The following is a 19,562-nucleotide window of genomic DNA, read 5'->3' as shown; positions in this document are numbered from 1 at the left end:
GGAAAAGTGGGGGGAAAGGCCGTGAGAGATACAAATGTGACCATTGTGGCAAGCTTGGACATACCAAGGACCGGTGCGGGGATCTTCATGGGCAGCCCCCTCGGATGCGTGGTAGTTCATCTCATGCTCGTGGAGGCAAGCGAGGGGGAGCTAAGGCTCATTCTGTGACATCTGAGTCCGAGCCACCTGGACCGCAGCCTGCTCCTGATTCCCTCTCACAGGATGATATTGCAGCCCTACGTCGGTTGATGTCTCACCTTGGAGGGTCAACTACTGGTTCTAGCTCTGGAGGGTTGACTACTTCTGCCTCAGCTCTGCAAGTCTCATCTGCTACCCCTACTGCATCCACTTGGATCATTGACTCTGGAGCCTCCGATCACATGACTGGTATGTCCCAGTACTATGATTCCTATTCCATTTGTTCTGGCCGGGACAAGGTAAGGGTTGCTGATGGTTCCCTTTCCTCTGTCTTTGGTAAGGGTAATGTGCGGGTTACTCCTTCTATTTCCCTTGAGTCTGTCCTTCATGTTCCCGACTTTGCTACTAACCTATTATCAGTGAGTCACCTAACCAAATCCTTACATTGTTGTGTCACTTTCTTTCCTTCTTATTGTGTCTTTCAGGATTTGGAGCCAAAGAGGGTTATTGGCAGTGGGACTGAGAAAGGAGGACTCTATCTTCTTGAGCCACAGTCACCTGCTCAATCTACTGCTGCAGCTTATGTTTGTGGTCGGCATGACCGGAGTGCTTTGGAGTCTGTTATGCTTTGGCATCAACGTTTGGGTCATCCCTCTTTTGTTGTTATGAGGAGACACTTACCCCACTTGTTTACTTCCTTTCTTGCATCTTATGTTTTTCAGTGTGAATCTTGTATTTTTGCTAAACATTGTCGCACATCTTATCCTTATCGTGGTAATAGATCTACTGCACCTTTTTCCCTTGTTCATACTGATGTTTGGGGGCCTTCTCCTACTACTTCCTTATCTGGTTTTCGTTATTTTGTTTCATATGTGGATGACTATTCTCGGTCTACTTGGACTGTTTTGTTAAAACAAAAGAGTGATGTTTGTGATGCTTTTAAGGAGTTTTATCACTTTATCAGTACTCAGTTTGGTACTCACATCAAAATTGTTAGATCTGATAAGGGGGGTGAGTACATGTATGGGGGGCTCCAACGCCTTCTTTTCGATAAGGGCATCATCCATCAATCAGCTTGTGTTGACACCCCACAAAGAAAATGGGGTGGCTGAACGCAAAACCGCCATTTCTTGGAAATCACCAGGGTCTTCTCTTTGGTATGCACGTGCTAAGACCTTCCGTCCGATGCCCTTCTTACCGCTGCCTTTCTTATTAACCGGATGCCAAGTCCATCCTTGGCTCCAAATCCCCTCGCTCTTCTTTCTCCTCAATCCTCAGTTTTTCCTTGTCTCCACGCGTCTTTGGTTGTGTTTGTTATGTACATGTCAACAAATCAGCCCGCACCAAGCTTGATCCCAAAGCTCTCAAGTGCATCTTCTTAGGCTACTCTGATTCCACTAAAGGGTATAAGTGCTACCATCCTTCTTCCCGAAGGCGATTTCTCTCCAAAGATGTCACCTTCTTTGAGTCTATTCCTTTTTTTTCTTCTTCCCCTCGCCATTCTGTTCAGGGGGAGAGTATTAGCAGTGAATAGAATGCGGATGTCATTCTTAGCAGTGAACAGAATGCGGATGTCATTCTTAACAGTGAACAGAATGCGGATGTCATTCCCTTCCTATCTCCTTTGCCTACCTCCACTTCCCCATTCTATTTGATATTGGAAAGTACAAAGAAGTGGATGTTGTGGATGATGCTGATGTTGATGGTATTGGTGATGGTGATGGTGATGGTGATGCTAGCAGACAAAAGGAATACAAGGGGATAAGATTCAAAGAAGATGGTGTATTCACAAGAGGTGAATGCTTGTTGAAGGAAAAAGGGAAGCAACCATGGTACAAGCGACCCTACCAAAACCCCTCTTTGGATCCACATCCTCAGTCTCATCCTCTTCAGTCAGGTAATCCCTCTCCTTCTGAATTAGATCTTCCCATTGCTATTAGAAAGGGGAAGAGAACCTGTACTAATCCCATAGCCCAGTTTGTTTCCTATGACTCCATTTCTCCTACAGGTGTTGCTTTTTCCACTGCTCTTAAGTCTTCTTCTATTCCCAAAAATGTCACAGAGGCCTTATCCAATCCAAAATGGATGTAAGCAATGACTGAGGAAATGGTGGCTCTAGAGCAGAACAATACTTGGACACTTGTTGATCTTCCCAAGGGGGAGAACTCCAGTTGGATGTAGATGGGTTTATACAATCAAGTATAGATCCGATGGTACAGTAGAAAGGTACAAAGCTCGGCTGGTTGCAAAAGGGTATAGTCAGGTGTATGGCATTGACTACCAGGAGACTTTTGCCCCTGTAGCAAGCATAACTCCATCGAGGTTCTTCTTTCGATGGCAGCCAATAAAAGATTGGCCTATGTACCAATTAGATGTGAAGAATGCATTTCTTCATGGAGATTTAGCAGAAGTTGTGTACATGCAGCCTCCACCTGGTTTTAAGTGTCCCTCAGCTGAAGGGAAAGTGTGTTTGTTGAAGAAAGCTCTTTATGGCCTAAAGCAGTCTCCTAAGGCCTGGTTTGAGAGATTTAGACAAGCCATTCTGAAGAATGGGTATTCCCAGAGTCAAGCTGACCACACCTTGTTTATCAGGAGAGGTAATGGTACAGTTACAGCTCTCATTGTCTATGTTGATGACATTGTAGTGACTGGGAATGATGTTGCTGAGATAGATAGATTGAAGTCTTATCTAGCTAAATAGTTTGAGATCAAAGACCTTGGAATCTTAAAATACTTCTTAGGTATTGAGGTATCTAGATCAAGGAAAGGGATCAACATTTGCCAAAGGAAATTTGTCTTGGATCTTCTGAAAGAGACAGGGATGATGGGGTGCAAACCAGCCACTTCCCCCATTGATCCGAATCATAAACTTGGTGATGAATGTGGTTCTTCTCTTATAGATGCAAGCAAGTACCAGAGGTTAGTTGGGAAACTAATCTATCTCTCCCTAACTCGACCAGACATCTCTTATGCAGTTGGAGTGGTGAGTCAGTTCATGCATGCTCCCAGGGGTGGACATCTGGATGCAGTATATCGCATCATCAAATACTTGAAATCCTGTCCAGGAAAGGGCCTTCTATTTGCCAGGCATGACCATTTGCAGATTGAAGGCTACACAGATGTTGATTAGGCTGGTTCAGTCTCTGACAGGAGATCTACTTCTGGGTATTGTACTTTCCTGGGTGGTACTCTAGTTACCTGGAGGAGCAAGAAACAACCAGTTGTTGCTCGATCTAGTGCTGAGGCCGAGTTTAGGGCCATGGCCCATGGAGTATGTGAGCTTATATGGCTAAAACGACTTCTTCACGATTTGAGCTTTGAAACTGAAGGGCCAATGAGACTTTATTGTGACAACAAAGCTGCCATAAGCATTGCCCATAATCCGGTTCAACATGATCGAACCAAGCATATTGAGGTCGATCGTCACTTCATCAAAGAGAAGTTGGATTCTGGGTGCATTTGTACTCCCTTTGTGAAAACAGGTGATCAAGTAGCAGATATCTTCACCAAGGGTCTCTCTTCTAGTCTATTTAGTACTCTATTGTGCAAGCTGGGAATGTATGACATTTATTCTCCAGCTTGAGGGGGAGTGTTAGAGTTGTTAGAATATCTTGTATAGGGGTAGTTCTGTCATTGTCTAGTTATAAGACATGACTAAGTTGTATTTTACTTTATTGTCTTATTTCTCCTTACCTCCCTAGGGAGGCTTGTGTAATTTGGAAGACTTAATGAATGAAGCTAATATGTGTGTTGAGAATCACTCTCAACACACAATCGATTCTCCCATTCTCTTCTCTTCTTCTTATCTCTTCTCTCCTTCTTCTTCTTCTTCTTGCTGTAAACTTCTTCTCTTACCAGATTCGATCTACCCCCTTTGAGTTTCAACTTTATCCCCATGGGACACAGATATCAGTCTACTTTCCCCAGCAGAAGACACATACAGTAATATATTGAGACAAATCACAGAGGGCATAAGAACTTCTAGGAAAGGTAATAAATAACAATACAAACACATCCTTGGAGGGTGGAGACCACTCCTCGTTACTTAATGAACCAACAATAAATTCAACGAAAACATATCTTCTAGAATGTCTACCCTACTGATCTGCAATCACATCCATGTGCAATTTTACAAGTAAATCACATTCTTCTTCCAAATTGAACAGGTCTTCTCAAAATAAATAATCTATTGAAAAGAAAGAAAGAATACAACAGTACCTGATACAGTTGTGCTAAGCCAAATTGCTGAACATCTTGAATTATTATAGTGTTTGCATTCTGAATGTCAAGCCCACTTTCAACGATATTTGTGCATATGAGGATCTTGATTTCTCCTTGGGCAAACTTTTCCATAGTTTCTTCAAGCTGCTTCGAGTATTGCTGCGAGAAAGGGAAAATACAGATAAAATGATATACTCGGTACAAGAATTCTCATTTTATTTAGAATCAGTAATTCAATATGAAATAGAAGATGTAAATAAGGGCGTACCCAGTGCACGAGGCTGCCGCCACTGCGGGGTCTGGGGAGAGTCATAATGTATGCAGCCTTACCCCTGCTTTCGCAGAGAGGCTGTTTCCGGACTCGAACCCGTGACCACTTGGTCACAATGGAATGACAAATGTATATGGAAAAACATGTATATAAGCACAATATGTTAGGGATATAGCAGTCGGTGTTGTCATTCTTGTCAACATAGTTAGGATCAACACACACACACAGTGTTACAGTGCTCAACATAGTCAGCGTGACAGATAGACTTACACAGTGGTGTACAGTGATAGTGGAGCAGGCAGAGTGGTGTGACACATGGTGGCAATGTCAACAGTGTGACAAACACACTCACACTGTGTACAGTGAGGTGACAAAAGTGATGGTTCAATGACTTGTCCTATGGATCACTTCTTTGGTTCTATATAGTTCAGCTCAAATTGAATTGGTTCAATGGTGTGGTTCATGACTAACTGGTTTAACCAAGCCACAATTACATTTCAGCAACATGTGTACATGTTGGGTTTGGCCAAGGCAGCAAAGAGATTATGGTTCAACTGTGAGTTGTTCAAGGGCAAGCCAGCTTTCTTTTTGGTTCAATTTGATAACAGCATGTTGGTTCAATTGGTTCAGCCACATTAAAAGTGAGTTGGGTAGTTATGGTTCATGATGTCATCAGCCCACTCACTATGTTAGCAACTCATACATGAGGGACTATATATTGCTAACTTAGTTGCCATCACATGAATTATAGAAAGTGAAATACAGTTGGTTGAGAGTTGATATAGTGTAGCAACTGTACTCTGGGATGCTTTGTTCATTACAACTGGCCTGGATGAGGATTTGTAATCCAAAAAATTTAAGTGTTTGGGCAGCATGTATTACAAGTGGCTGTTCTAGAAGATGTTCTTTCTACCAGTGGGAGTCCAAGTGAACTAAAATTTATCTTAGCTTTCTTGTAATCCAATACGTGGACAGCTACAAGGTTTATGTGTTGGCATAAAAAATTAAAAAGGCTTTATAAAAGAGTTAGACTCAATATGTTCTCTCTCACGATGCACAGCTTGCAGCTCCTATATGTGTTAGGATAATTTCATAGCTTGAGTAAAATTTTCTCTGTGCATGGAAGCTTTGGAGATTCCAGATTACATTCTCTGATTGTGTAGTTGAGATGTTGATAGGATAACGGTCATGCAAATAATTAGCAGATTTCATTACAAGTAAACCTGAGAATTTGAGTTCTATTAGAACAATTAAGGTTTCATGCATGGACTGATAACACTTGTACAGCAAGGATGGACTTCTAATTTTTCAAAATAGTGGAATTTTGATGATACAGATTTCTTGGACAACAAGGAGTTACTATTTTCTCTTGCATAAGGAAGCTGCTGCATTGGATCTTCACTCAAGGAAATAAAAGGAAAGAAGCCAAAAAAAAAAAAAAAAGTGAATCCAAGAGGGATACGATTCCTTCCTTATGCATGGCTTGAGGAGCCTATTGTAACATGGACCACTTGATGAGTTTCTGCTGACCTACCTTTATATGAAGGACCTTCCAGCGGGCAAAATAACAGCTCTTCTCATTGTAGCAGAACTGAGTGAGGGATAGAAGAAAATCAGAGAGGCTCGATTGCTGCTGCAAATAGAATAAGAAGATAGCAGAGAGACAGAGAGAGACAGATGGTAGCAAAATTGAAGAGAGAAAGTGAGATGCAGAATTAATAAAAAGGAGATCCGTGAGTTGCTGCTTCCATATGATGAGATTTTAAAGGGAGAATGACTGCCACTATTAGTGTGGTCTGAGGATCTAAGATTTTGTTATTGTTGCTGCTATGTGCAATTCAAGAACATAGAAGAAAGAAGGAGAGAAGAAGGATCAGAATTCACATTGCAGTTGCTGCCACTGCTCGGTGTAGGAAGTACATGCTCCCTTCTTTGATGTTGCAGTAAAGATTAAGAGAAAGGGAGATATTTCTGTTATTGCACACTTTGACGCTGCCATAGTTTGATTTGAAAGGTTTGTACAATTACATCTAGAAGGGCTGCTGCTATACATCTTCAAGCATTGAGAATCTGAGAAGCAAAAGGAAGTTGAATGAAGATAATGCTGTTACTGTGGTGCTGGTTGAAGTAGAATGAAAAAGAGCACTTAAGTTGATTACGACGCATCAAGGGAGCAGTCATCAGTGGGATTAAACAGGTTGAGGTAATCTGTATTCGCAAGTCCCTATTTTTGTTTGTCTAGTGTTTGGTTAATGTTGATAAATCTAGACCATTGACGTATTGGAGGGATTTGTAATTTTCTGATTTATATTGTAAACCTAGCAAGTTGGGACTTGTCTAGGGTTTGGGGAATGTTGTCCTAGCCTTTGTGTCATCAAGGGTTGAAACAGGAGAGGGTGCTCTTGGGTTGTTGTTGCAACTGAAACAGACCATTCGGGATTGTAACCCTTGCACTTGTGTAGGCAAGTGTTGAAGCAGGATAGGGTGTTCCTGAGCTGTTGTTGTGGTAAAAAATCACTAGTGACTGAGTAAACACTGAGGTCAGTTTGACCATTTCTCCGTGGATGTAGGCACATTGCCAAAACATGTAAACCCTGTGTCATTGTAATTGCCTATTTTTGTTTGAAAATATTGGAGTCCTATGGTGATGACAGGATGGGTGTGCACTATCTGGAAGACCTGACCACTTTGTGGTGATGAGGTGGAAGTGCATACGACAGTGTGTTTATGCTACAGTATGTAGACTAGTAAAATTGGGTGCCCCAGCCAGTTGGTGTTTTGTGCCAGTGCATATCAGCCCTTATGTGTGTGAGACAATGACGTCAGTGTTTGTGCAACTGCATGTGTGTGTTGCAAGTGAGACAGTGTTTGTGTGCAAGTTGTGAGTGTCGTGCCATCAACGCTGCTTGACATATTGCCATCAGTGTTGGGAATACCAAGGAAGTGTAGTAACATGTGTTGGGCAAAAAAAATTTTGAAGATTATTTGTGACCCTGATTCACCCCCCCTCCTCAATGTCAACCTGGGAATATCACAATAAAACAAGAACATGTGTAAATCGTCTACCGTCAACAAATAAAAGTCTGTAAGTAATTATGAATATTGGGTTACCAAATGTAAACCACTTTTGGTTATAGAGCTACTGGTTTCTTATCATGCATAGAAACAATTTTTTGAAGGCCACCATACTAATGAATATACATGACAGAATGATATAGCATGGTAAAGAACAAAGTTGATCATACATGAAAAGCTTCAGGAAGATATCATCTAAAATGTTTCTCATCACAAACCTTGTGATAAGGAGTACCAAATGATAAGCATAATCTATTATAGTGGTAAGCGATATTCATCAGATCGTGTTATAAGGAATAACAACGTGATAATCATTGCCAGTTGATGATGTTGCATGTCTGAAATAGTGTCATACGATGATCGCAGCACTTCACAATAAATTTTGATTTTTGCCAGATTTTCTTGACATTTTTACATTATTAGGACACTCCATATAAGTATCACTACACAAAATATATGCCAATGTTTGCCAATGTTTCAGATTTTCACACAATTTTACACACTACTATGCTGTTTGTATTGCCTAGAGAAACCAACAAATCCACTGAGTCTTGAACTGAAGATGAAGCTACCTTTCCATGTGCAATGGCTATTTCAACATTTTGGAATGACTGCTCAAGAAACTGCAACACTTCTTCGAGTCCTGTGAAATTAGAATGACGAAGAAACTGAAATAAATTGAGAGATAAAATGACTGTACCAATATAATCTATAAAACTCGTTAAAATTGGAAAAATGTACATAAGGATGCCAAGGATTACTGACAATGGATATTAGAAGCTTTAGAATAATATTCCCTTGCATTTTTCAAGTGAAAGGAAAATCAGAGAAATACAAAGTGTAAATAGTACTTGAAACCACAAATATGGGCCACAACCACCACAAGCTCATTTTTCCAGATTGTGATGGTTATGCAGGAAGTTGCAGTACATGTCCCTCAGTACTCCAACAGGCCATGGCCTACCCTGAATCTCTTGGGACTCCTATACTCCGGCTTTACATACTATTATTTCATATTTTTAAATTTTGTTTCATGGCATATTTCTTTTTCAAATAAAATGAAATCTGACCTTCACTCCTTTAGATTGTTGTAAAGCAACATATAATGTCTAATATGTGTTTGCAAATGACTTCAACTGGGAAAAAATATTAAATCTGACCAACATGTATGTGCACATGTTGAGATACCTTTAATACGAGGCAAAACGTAGAAAACTTGGCCACCACGATCCAGCTCAAACTTGATTGCTGATAAGACTTTTTCTTCACAGTATGCAGAAAGATGAGTTTTTATAGGAACTCTTTCTGGAGGTGGTGTTGATATTAAACTGAAATAAAAGCAGACTAGTGATTAGGGGGGCTTCAAAATTCACAACACATCAACTAGCAACTCAGCTGTACTTAACATCTTGGGGTTAGACTGTTGTGCCATATTGGCCTGGCATGAATACATGCCTAAAGTGAAGTCCATTTTACAGAACAGTGATAAATATATTTATAGCTTATAAATACCATTTCCTTAATAACAATATGCTAATAACATTCATCTACTATGAAGGTTTAATCTCAGTTTGGCATCAGTTTCATTCAATGTCAAATAGAAATTAAATCCCAAAATTCCAAAAAAAAAATCCAAAAGATTCTCAAAATACTTCAAATTTCTCATGGTATTACAGAAAATTGATGAAGAAAGAGGGGACAAGTACAAACTATCCAGTAAGTTCCCATGCAGAAAGGATCTAAACAAGTTCACAATAGATCCATAATTGGTTGGAACATTAAAATCCATGTTTATGAAACATCACAGTTGGGGTTTGGAATCATCAGGTAAACGACTCAGAATTATTGAAGAATATTAAAAATAAAAAAAGTGAAATCATCAACATTTATGTATAGAGTCAGAAACATAAATAAATTATCAGTTAAATATGGATGAAATTGCTATCAATTTGAAGATTATTGAACATTTGGAAATTGCTGAGATAGAAACAGCATCCAAAAAAAATTCAAGATTCCACGGATATTAAAACCTTGTATTCTATTTATATTTGCTGCAGTGGACAAATCCCACTGATAATGTCACAGTTGAAGAAACATAAGTTAACACACTTAAATGCATGACGAGCAACAGAGCAAATACCTAGCATCACGAAACCCAGTCAACGCTAAGTAAAGGGTTCGAGGTATAGGGGTTGCAGAAAGAGTGAGAACATCAACTGAAGTTTTAAATGAAGCAATCTTCTCCTTCTGTTTGACACCAAACCTCTGTAACAAAACCAAAAAGATATTTAAAAGGGGCAGCACATGCAAGTAAAACATTTTTTAGAGTGTTGAGCATGAAAACCAAAGGACGAAAATAAAAGGATTTAATTATATCTGGAAATATAAATATTTCAAGATACAATTGTTTCCTTTCTTTTCGTATTTATCCTTTCAAGGGACATGGTGGTTCTTAATCAAATTAAATATAAAAGCACAAAGTTTTCATGCAGGTTTCAAGATTGCAAGATCTGCACATATTCTTTTCTGATCAGTCATCACCCAACTACTCCAGTCCCTTTTCCATTCCTACAGAATCAGTGTTTGCATTAATAAGAAAGAAAGACAACAAAGCTATATATAATTAATGGAAAATTTCCAATTTATAAAATACCTGGACCTTGTCCAGGAGAAAAGAATTTGTCATGAATGAATAAACTTGTGTAGACGTTTCTTTGCTAACAGGAAGGGCCGAAGGGGCACAAACTCCATCAAAGACTTGAACAACAACGTTAGTTTCATGTTTCAGCTTGTTTTGGAAAGCTCAATGATAATTAATTTATTGGTAAGAATCTGCATCAAAAGGCTAAATTAAGCTTCTGTTTGTTTCGGGGTAAAATAGTAAAAAAAAATAAAATTTTACTGGAAACTCAAAATTCCCACTGTTTGTTTTGAAATTTGTAAAATTCTCATGTGGGACAATTTTACAAGAAATCACAAATTTTCTGGATTAAGGCTAGACAAATTTTACGCCCGATTTGGCCGTAAAATACTAATTCATAAAATTTGCAATTTTCTCGTCACTGTTGCTCACGATCGCAAAGGTCCCTGAATCTTTGACCGAGAAAACCAGAGTTATCATTGTTCCTCTGCTCCTACATCTGCGATCAATTTTCTAGCGACTGTCTGCAACAACGATGGAGAGACTTGAATACTCTACATGTATGTCTACCATTTCTCTCCCTTGAATCGATTCCTATCCATTGCTTCCCTCCGCTCCTATACCTGAGGATCAATTTTCTAGCAACTCTCTGCAACAACGATGAAGGAGAGACACGAATCCTCTACATTTACGCCTACCATTTTTCTCCCTTCAATCGATTCCTCTCCATTGCCTTCTTTCACCTCTTCTTCATCTCTGCAACCAGATCAGTGAAGGTGAGCAGAGTTATCAAGGCGACACCTAGGCGTCCACATAGTTCAAGAACTCGTGAGATCTCGTTTTTTTTGAGAGGTCGAGTCAAGTTGTCATACGAGTTAAAAAAGTGCAAAATCTCGGTCGAGATCTCGACCCAAAATCCTTTATATAAGTGTCAGATCTCGAGATCTGGGTGAGATCTCGGTGGGAAATCTTGGTATACAGACACCTATCTCTTGGTATACAGACACTTTTTTATGCCAAAAATCAGGACAAACACTTATTTATGCCTAATATCATTGAAGTAAATATTTTTGTATTTGTATTTCATTTACTTAAGATATTATTCATAAATAAGCAAATACCCCCTATTTGAATCCAATAAAAGTAGTTAAAAAATCAAACTCCAAAAGGAAAAAAGTCAACCCCCCATCAAAAACAAAAACTGGATTTTCGGCGGTAGGTGCAATTTTCAACTTTCTAATGCTGGGGTTTTTCTCAAATCTAAAAATTCCATAAATCTTAATATGGTAAAGCATTGCTAAAAACCAAAAGTGTGGTAAAATATTCATTTGTTTTGATGTTCAAAAAAATATTTTCATTCAGAGCGATTTTGACAACATTCGCGCACACCAAATTAAGTTTGACCGGTACATAACTCCTTCAATATAAATCAAATTTAAGCAATCTTGAACTTGTTGGAAAGCTTTCAAAACAAAGTTGAGTACCAAGTTTCTGGCATAAGTAAGTGTCTGTCCTAGTTTCACACTAACTGAAACTCCTATTTGGACTTTGTTTTTGCAAAATCTGATAGTGCCATTGTGTTCAAATGGCCTAAAATAGGTTGAGTACCAAGTTTCAGACCCAAACTAGGTCTAAAACCCACCGAAACCAGGTTTCGAGTTCAAAAAAAAAAAAAAAAAAAAAAAAGCACTGACTTGACTGAGATCTCGGTTTTTTCACAAGGTCGAGTTCCGAGTTTTAGTACCTTGGACGTCCAAGCTCCTTGGTTGCCATGGATGCCTTGGGCGTCTTGGCCCGCCTTGCTGGTGTCACCTTATATTTTGACCCTCTCCAACGCCTTGGTCGCCTTGCCGCCTTGATAACTATGAAGGTTAGTTTGCAGATATGTGGAGCTTTAATGGAGTTACTGATCGTTTTATAGCTGTTTTCCGAATTTAGACTCTGTAAATCAGTGAGTATCTGTTTCATCAATCTACATATCTTTTGTATGACTGTTACTCAAGGATTGGTGTCCTCTTTGTTTTCATTTTTGGTTAGAAGTTGAAGAACGGGAAACTATGTTTACCGTTGGTCTCCGTCTTTCGCACGATGTTGATCCTTAGGTGGGATTCTGAATCTGTTGTTGTTTGTGATCATTGTATGCTTTAAGTCCTTCAATATTTTGTATGCTAGTGATAAGATTTTCTTTTTCCTGTAATAAACAAACTACCAGAGAAGAGAAGACCTCAAAAACAAGAAAAGCCAGGCTTGCACAGATGTGGACTATTTCCTGTAATAAAGTTCTCAAAAAGATTTTTTTTTCTCCCTATTTTGAGTTGGATGGTGCCCATAAATTAATCAATTTGCTATTTGCTGAAAATATGGTGAGATTTTGTAGTACGGTGGTATTTTAGTGTTAGTGGTGACATTAATAATTTGTGGAAGTATTAAGGTTTATGTTTATGAGTCATGGTGCTGTTTAGAAAGCGTGGTGGTGTTTTAAGGTAGGTGTATTAGTGTCATTCACAAGTTAGGGATTATTATTAATACACTACTACTCACGATTGGACTGACTAGCCAAACAATGAGCCGCTTTTTCTCCCCATTCAACCTATCTCTCTCTCTCTCTTGCTTTTCTTCTTCTTCCTCCATCTTCTCTTCCCTTCTTCTTTACTGATTCTGGCTGTAATATTTTGATTTCAAAACATGGTATCAAGGCGATGAAGAAAAGAGAAGGAATATATATATATATCTGCGTGTGTGTGTGTGTGTGTTTCTTTTTTCCCCATCTTTCATTTGTCATTTTCCATTTTTCATTTCTCATTCCTCTTTTCTCCATCTCTTCTTTCCCCTCTTCTGTTTAGACCTCAGTTCTCCCTACTTTGTTTTGTTTTGGATCCATGTAGCTGACCCCATTAAGTTGGGAAAAGGCTGAGTTTTTTGTTGTTGTTGTTGGTGTGTGTGTGCATATATATAACCCTAGTTAATCAAGGGTGAAGAAGAACTAGAGTTTCTTGTGGTCGTTTATTGCGCAACTGGTTGCTTCCCCTTTGGGATTTTATTCCAGACTTGCAGCTGAAGATTCTAATGACCTGTGATACTTGAAAGTGGCGGCGGAAGCAGTACGATACCAGATACATAACACTAATTGAGCGATAACAGGATCTCGATGAACACATGTGATAACAATCAATTCCGGGTTTGATAGGTTACCTAGAACGCACACGGCACATTCCTCAAAAGGAATGCAGTACGAGGTCACGAACTTCGTTTGATTGCACCAATTCCAATGGCAGAAACCCTAGCTTGAGGAAGAAGACTTTCTTTTCTTTCTCAAGTTCTCTCTTTCTCTTCTCTAAAAAAATATTGCGAAGACAATAATTGTAGTGCAATTTAGGGTTTGTACCAAACTTCTCATAAATAGAAGAAGCCTACTTGGGAGATTACAATCTAACGAACAAGATCGTGCCAGGTGATGTGATCCTTTTTTTTTTTTTAACCCAAATATTACCTGGGACCCGAGCCAGCCCCTAGAATATTATTAAAATCCAATCAAGGAATTAAATGATACAAGGGGGGGACGTACCACCTTACCCCAACCCATCGGAGCAAAACTCTCACCTTAACTTCGAACATGACCCATACAAACATAAGGGTAGCTTCTTAAGTTATCCTTAATTGCACAAAAGGACATCTCTACAAAAGGCGTACCTGAAAACCCCATGTGTTAGATATTTTCATTACACTTCCTCCCCACCACAACCAACATCCACAGTGGACTTGCAACCATGATACAAAAATCACTGCCATGCAAACGGGAGGAGAATTTTTTTCGTCTTACGGTTTGGCCAGATTGGTCTTTTTTATTCGCTGCTTCTTGTCTTCAATTGGGACTGTCCGTGCATTCTGCCCCTCGGTGCCTGAGGTTGGAATATTTCTTGCAATATTGTTGCCCTGCGAATGGAGTTCGTCTATAGGTGAACAGTATATTATCTGGGTTGATGTTTCTTCATAATATTATCATGCATAATATTTGTTTGACTAAACACTACACATGGTCAGAAGATCTGCCAAATCAGATTAGTTTTCCTTGGGTTTCTTGGTAACCTGCTAAATTTTGTGGTGTGCTATATATATTGCAAACCAGCCATTGCATCATCTTCTCATTTTTGCAGTTCTATTTGGCATACTCCCCTCCATTATTTGTCAATGTGTAGTGCTACACATGAGGGTGATGCAGGAGCATTTCCTTGGACCAGGCCAAACCTATTTGAGAGCCCCAACCGAGAACCGGGTCCAAGTATGGTTGTGGTTCAGTATGATATTAGGAATTTATTTTGAATTATCTTGTAATCTTTTTATTGGAAGTTCTAGATAGAGTAGATAAGTAGGAGTCTTATCTCAAGTTTCCTAGCTGTTTTTTGTCGTTGAGTTAGTTTCCTAGCTTGATAGTAGTTTCTGTTTGTAGGAATCTTTATTTTCTTTAAATATGCTTGTATCAATGCATTGGACAGAATTGAATAGAATGATAAGTTGAGTTGAAATCTCACGGTTGTGACTGTAGTGCATGGCCAGTTCCTTCTTCTTCCTGTTCGCTACTATTTCACCTAAAAGCTCAAACTGTTAGGGAAGGACAGCATCAATGTATACATCAACACTCCCCCGCACGTGCAGGCCAAGATCCCATGGTCCTTGCACGTGGAGCTCACGTGGCATTTCCTTCAGGCGGCACCGAGGGAGAAGAAATGCCAAGAAAACTCTTTCGATGAACTTCCTAGGAGCTCACGCGGCATTTCCTTGTCACTAAGAGAATCGAGCTTGGTATCTCGGTTATTATCGCTTTACCGACAGAGCCTTCCGCCTCAATCTATTGCTTGGTTACCACCCTTCCACCTCTTGCTCATGTTCATGCCGAAGGATGAAGACAACCCTCATACAGGTTGCCTATTACAGTGGCTTTTATTCTTCTTCTAATATTACCCTTACTTCTCGAGTTAATTACCTTTTATCCTTATTTCTTGACCGACCATTCCAAGTTTACCCCTCCTTTGGCTTTGGCTTGTAATTGAATTTCTAATAAATTACGGTACTGCACCCTATTGTAAATTTCAGTTTATTCACAATTCTGCCATTACTCTTATGAACTTCACAATATTTACTATTTTGCCACTAATCTCTTGATTTGGATCTTCTCTTGCTTGGGTGTGTCCGGAATTCCAGCAAAGGCACTAATAAAGACAATTCTTGCTCATCCCCAAATGGAGATTCATTACATCAACCACACCTTCCTCTGTCTCATCCCCAAATTCCCTGGAGCTTCGTCCATGTCTGACTTCAGACCCATCTCCCTTTGTAACCTTCTCTACAAATTCATCGCCAAAATCCTTGCCAACCGGCTCAGCCTTGTCATCGACTCCCTTGTCAGCCCCAACCAGTCTGCCTTCATTGCTGGGAGAAGCATCTCGGATAACATCATCCTTTGCCAAGAAATTGTCCGCGGCTTCAACCTCAAGTCCCACTCTCCGGCTGCCCTTTTGAAAATCGACATTCACAAGGCTTTTGACTCCATCCATTGGAACTTCATCTCCCAAGTCCTCCTCAATATGTCCTTCCCCCCCATTTTTGTCAACTGGATCCACTCTTGCATCTCCACCCCCCGTTTCTCGGTCCTCTTGAATGGCAGTCCTATTGGGTTCTTCCCTTCCTCTGTTGGTATCCGGCAGGGTTGCCCCCTCTCCCCCTTTCTCTTTTGCCTGTCCCTCGAGGATCTCTCCCGCTGCATCCAATCCAAAACTGACCTCCACCTCATCTCCCCCATCCCTAAATGTAAGCCCACAAACCTGACTCACCTTGCCTTTGCTGATGATCTTATGATCTTCTCCAAGGCCGACCCTCTCTCCATTGAGTCCATCATGTCTTCCCTCCACCTTTTCCAAGGCCTTTCAGGGCTTCGCATCAACCTGGCTAAGTCCCAAATCTTCCTTGCCGGAGTTCCTGACACCACCAAAGCTGCCCTTTCCTCCTTCACAGGTTTTACCATCGGCACCCTCCCAATCCGCTACCTTCGCCTTCCCCTTATCCCTGCTAGACTGTCTGCCCACCACTGCTCCCCCATCTTGGACCTTCTTCACAAGAGGTTGCAGCTTTGGAAAGCCAAACTCTTATCCTACGCTGGTCGTCTCGAGCTGATCAGATCGGTGCTTCAGTCTTGCTATATTTATTGGAGCGGTATTTTTGGTCTTCCAAAGGCTACCATCAAGGCGGCGGAATCTATTATGTGTGCCTTCCTTTGGAAAGGTGCTGACTCTGCCAGGTTCCTCCACCCTATGAGCTGGGCTTCCCTTTGTGTCCCCAAATCTGAAGGAGGCCTCGGGCTCAGGAGGATAAAAGATGTCAACATTGGTGGTTCCATCAAGCTCATATGGAAGATCCTCACCAACAAATCCTCCATCTGGACTTCTTGGGTGTATACTGGACCCCTGCACAGTGACTCTATTTGGTCCGTTAGCCCTCGGGCTGATTCTTCTTGGGTTTGGCGCAGAATTCTTCAGGTAAGGCAGCTAACCAGAGATGTCATTTCAAGCAGGATTGATGATGGTTCGACTACCTTGCTTTGGCTTGACAAGTGGCACCCTTCTGGTGTTCTCTCTTCCATTGTCAGCCCCAGAGATATTTACTCCTCCGGATTGGACAGATCTGCCCCTGTTGCCGCTATCACCTCCAGTGGCTCGTGGTCCCCTCCCCTCTCCCCTCCTCCCCTTGCCGACCTCTGGAGCTCCCTTCCCCCCATCCCCCCTGGGCATAGAGGCAGAGGCGACACCATCTTATGGCTTCCTTCCCATCAGGCAGATTCAGCTCTCACTCCGCTTGGGATTTGGTTAGACATAGAGGGACCCCTTGTCCTTGGTACAGAGTTGTTTGGTTTCGTGGCCACATTCCTCGGCATAGCCTCACTGCTTGGCGCGCCCTTGCAAGCTGTCTTCCTACCCAAGCCTTTCTTCTTCATCAGCATATTCAGGTCCCCTCCAGCTGCTGTCTCTGTTGGAATGGGACTGAAGACGTCGATCACCTATTTTTCACTTGCCCATTTGCCTCCTCCATATGGACCCGAGTTCTTCGCCATTGCTGGCCTGGTCGGCGCACTCCTCTTCCTCTCAGCAGGGAATGGATTTGGATCGACATGACATACGGAGGGAAGTCGATTTGCGACTCGGCTGGCAAGATCGCCTTTTGTGCCACTATCTCCCACATTTGGTTGGAACGAAACCTCAGAAGATGGACATCCAACTCCCGCTCCTTAGACATGATTTGGAAGGCCATCCTTTTTTATGTTTCATCTAAAGTTAGATCCCTCCCCCTCAAGGATGTTAAGGATTCCCCCAAGGAACAGGCTCATTGTTGTCTCCTGGGGTCTCCCTTCTTCCATTTTGCGCCCTAACTAGTCCCTAGTTTCGGCTTTTTTGCCCTTGGGCTTGTATATTCCTTCTTTTTTCTTCGTAATATATTTTTATTCATCCAAAAAAAAAAAAAAAGACAATTCTTGCTTATACCATGAAATCGCACATCATTTCGACTAATAGTTTCCTCTTTCCATAACAAAATGTTAAATTATTAAAAGGGGGACAATGGTCTTGCAGCCATCAAACTGAATGAATGATAAAAGCATAAAGCAAGCCCCAGGATTCACAACAAACAAAAGGAAAGAGAAGCAATCAAACCTGTTCCTCGTCAACAACAAGAAGCCCAAGATTATTATAAACAACTCGATTTCCAAGAAGCGCGTGAGTTCCAACAATGATGTCCAAATGCCCATGTTTAATCATTGAAAGATATTCTTCTTTCAATGCCTTGGTCTGCATATTGTAACAGCTTCAGAATAACAATATAGGAATATTTAAGCAGTATCTGATATAGAACAGACTAGATTTTCAAATATCTACAGTTGAGGCGCTGAACTGCTAGGAAATCATAGAAGAAAAATAGGCTTATATCAGGTTAGTGTTTAACGGAATAAGAGAAATTTGGGAAAGATCCGGGACAGGTGCTATCCTGGGTCTGTGAATTGTACCCTAAACAGTAACTTTGCCAACAGGTAGAAGAAATAGAATTAAATAATATAAGAAATTAGCAACAATTAGCAGCACAGAAGTAATAGCAGCAGCAAACTAACAGCAGGAGAACTTGTGCACAGCCAAGAGGAAGAAAACCTGCATGTTTCTTTTTATAATCTTCATAACTTAAATTTTTTTTAAAAAAAAGGCGTACCCAGTGCAAGAGGCAGTTTCCCAACTCAAGCCTGGGGAGAAACTTACCGTTACACCAAGGTCTGCCCTTACCCAACCCAACTTAAAAACCGAAGACCTAAAATACCCCCTACTGAGCAGATCTTCGAACTGCTTGCCCAAGTAACTACTAGAGACTCATGGCCTTCACTAGTTGCCTAGTTACAAATAAAAGACTCATAACAAAATAAACCCAGCACATTACAAATAAAACCCCTACTAATAAAGCCAAAACCCAAATAAAAGAAAGCCACTAAAGAATTTGGCCCACTATATTACAGTTTTTTTTTTTTTTTGGGATGAATAAAAAATTCAATACCAGGAAAGAAAGGGGGGGAAACAAAGACCTAAAACAGAATTTATCATGGACCTTTGTGCGAGCACATTTTAGCAGCCTCAAGGGGCTCCCACATCAGCCTCACTAAAACTTATCCAAGAAATAGCAACTAAAGGCATCCAACTACTTCATCACCATCACCATCAATATATAAGTATAAATAGGGTTTTAACATGTTTGTTTCTACAAGGTGGACTGACCTGGCAGATCTACACCATCTTCCTAAAGTACCCTAGGGATTAGTAAAGTTATGCAATTGCATTAGGTATTAATCCTGTATGGAGGCCTATATCCAAGCTTGGGAGGCCCATAAGGTGCCAGTGGCAGTCACTGAGCTGAAATTGACCTTTGGGTAGTTATATTATAGGTTGTGCCATTTATTTTTCTGTGTTTCATTGTAATGAGCCTAATTTATAAGCCCATAAAGTGGGGATAAAGTTAGTACTTAGTACACAAAATTAGTAGTTAAGTTTAGTGTTGAATTAGATTAGGATACTTAATAGCAAGACAAAGTTCTATTTTGACTTTATTTATTTTAAGTCAATATAAGAGAGTGATTAGGAATCCTTTTATGAGTCAATTTAGGAATTATATATATAATGGGAAGTAGTTTTCTGT

At 40.5% G+C, this 19,562-nt stretch overlaps 1 protein-coding gene across 2 annotated transcripts in view; it reads right to left on the bottom strand.

Moving 5' to 3' along the window:
* Positions 1-19,562, bottom strand: part of LOC122671041 (ATP-dependent DNA helicase At3g02060, chloroplastic) — a 50,435-nt gene that overhangs the window by 15,885 nt on the left and 14,988 nt on the right. Inside the window, exons 4-8 of one of the 2 annotated variants that reach the window (XM_043868132.1) lie at positions 18,044-18,178; positions 9,846-9,970; positions 8,894-9,033; positions 8,278-8,348; positions 4,357-4,518 (exon numbers count right to left, since the gene is read on the bottom strand). In XM_043868132.1, the coding sequence (XP_043724067.1) occupies positions 4,357-4,518; positions 8,278-8,348; positions 8,894-9,033; positions 9,846-9,970; positions 18,044-18,178 (633 nt within the window). The remainder of the gene's footprint in view (positions 1-4,356; positions 4,519-8,277; positions 8,349-8,893; positions 9,034-9,845; positions 9,971-18,043; positions 18,179-19,562) is intronic. The other variant, XM_043868133.1, reaches the window with a different exon arrangement.

The sequence above is a fragment of the Telopea speciosissima genome, chromosome 8 (assembly GCF_018873765.1).
Source record: "Telopea speciosissima isolate NSW1024214 ecotype Mountain lineage chromosome 8, Tspe_v1, whole genome shotgun sequence".
Classification (NCBI taxonomy): domain Eukaryota; kingdom Viridiplantae; phylum Streptophyta; class Magnoliopsida; order Proteales; family Proteaceae; genus Telopea; species Telopea speciosissima.
The sequence above is the reverse complement of the archived record's forward strand: the minus strand, read 5'-3'. Positions and strand labels throughout refer to the sequence as shown.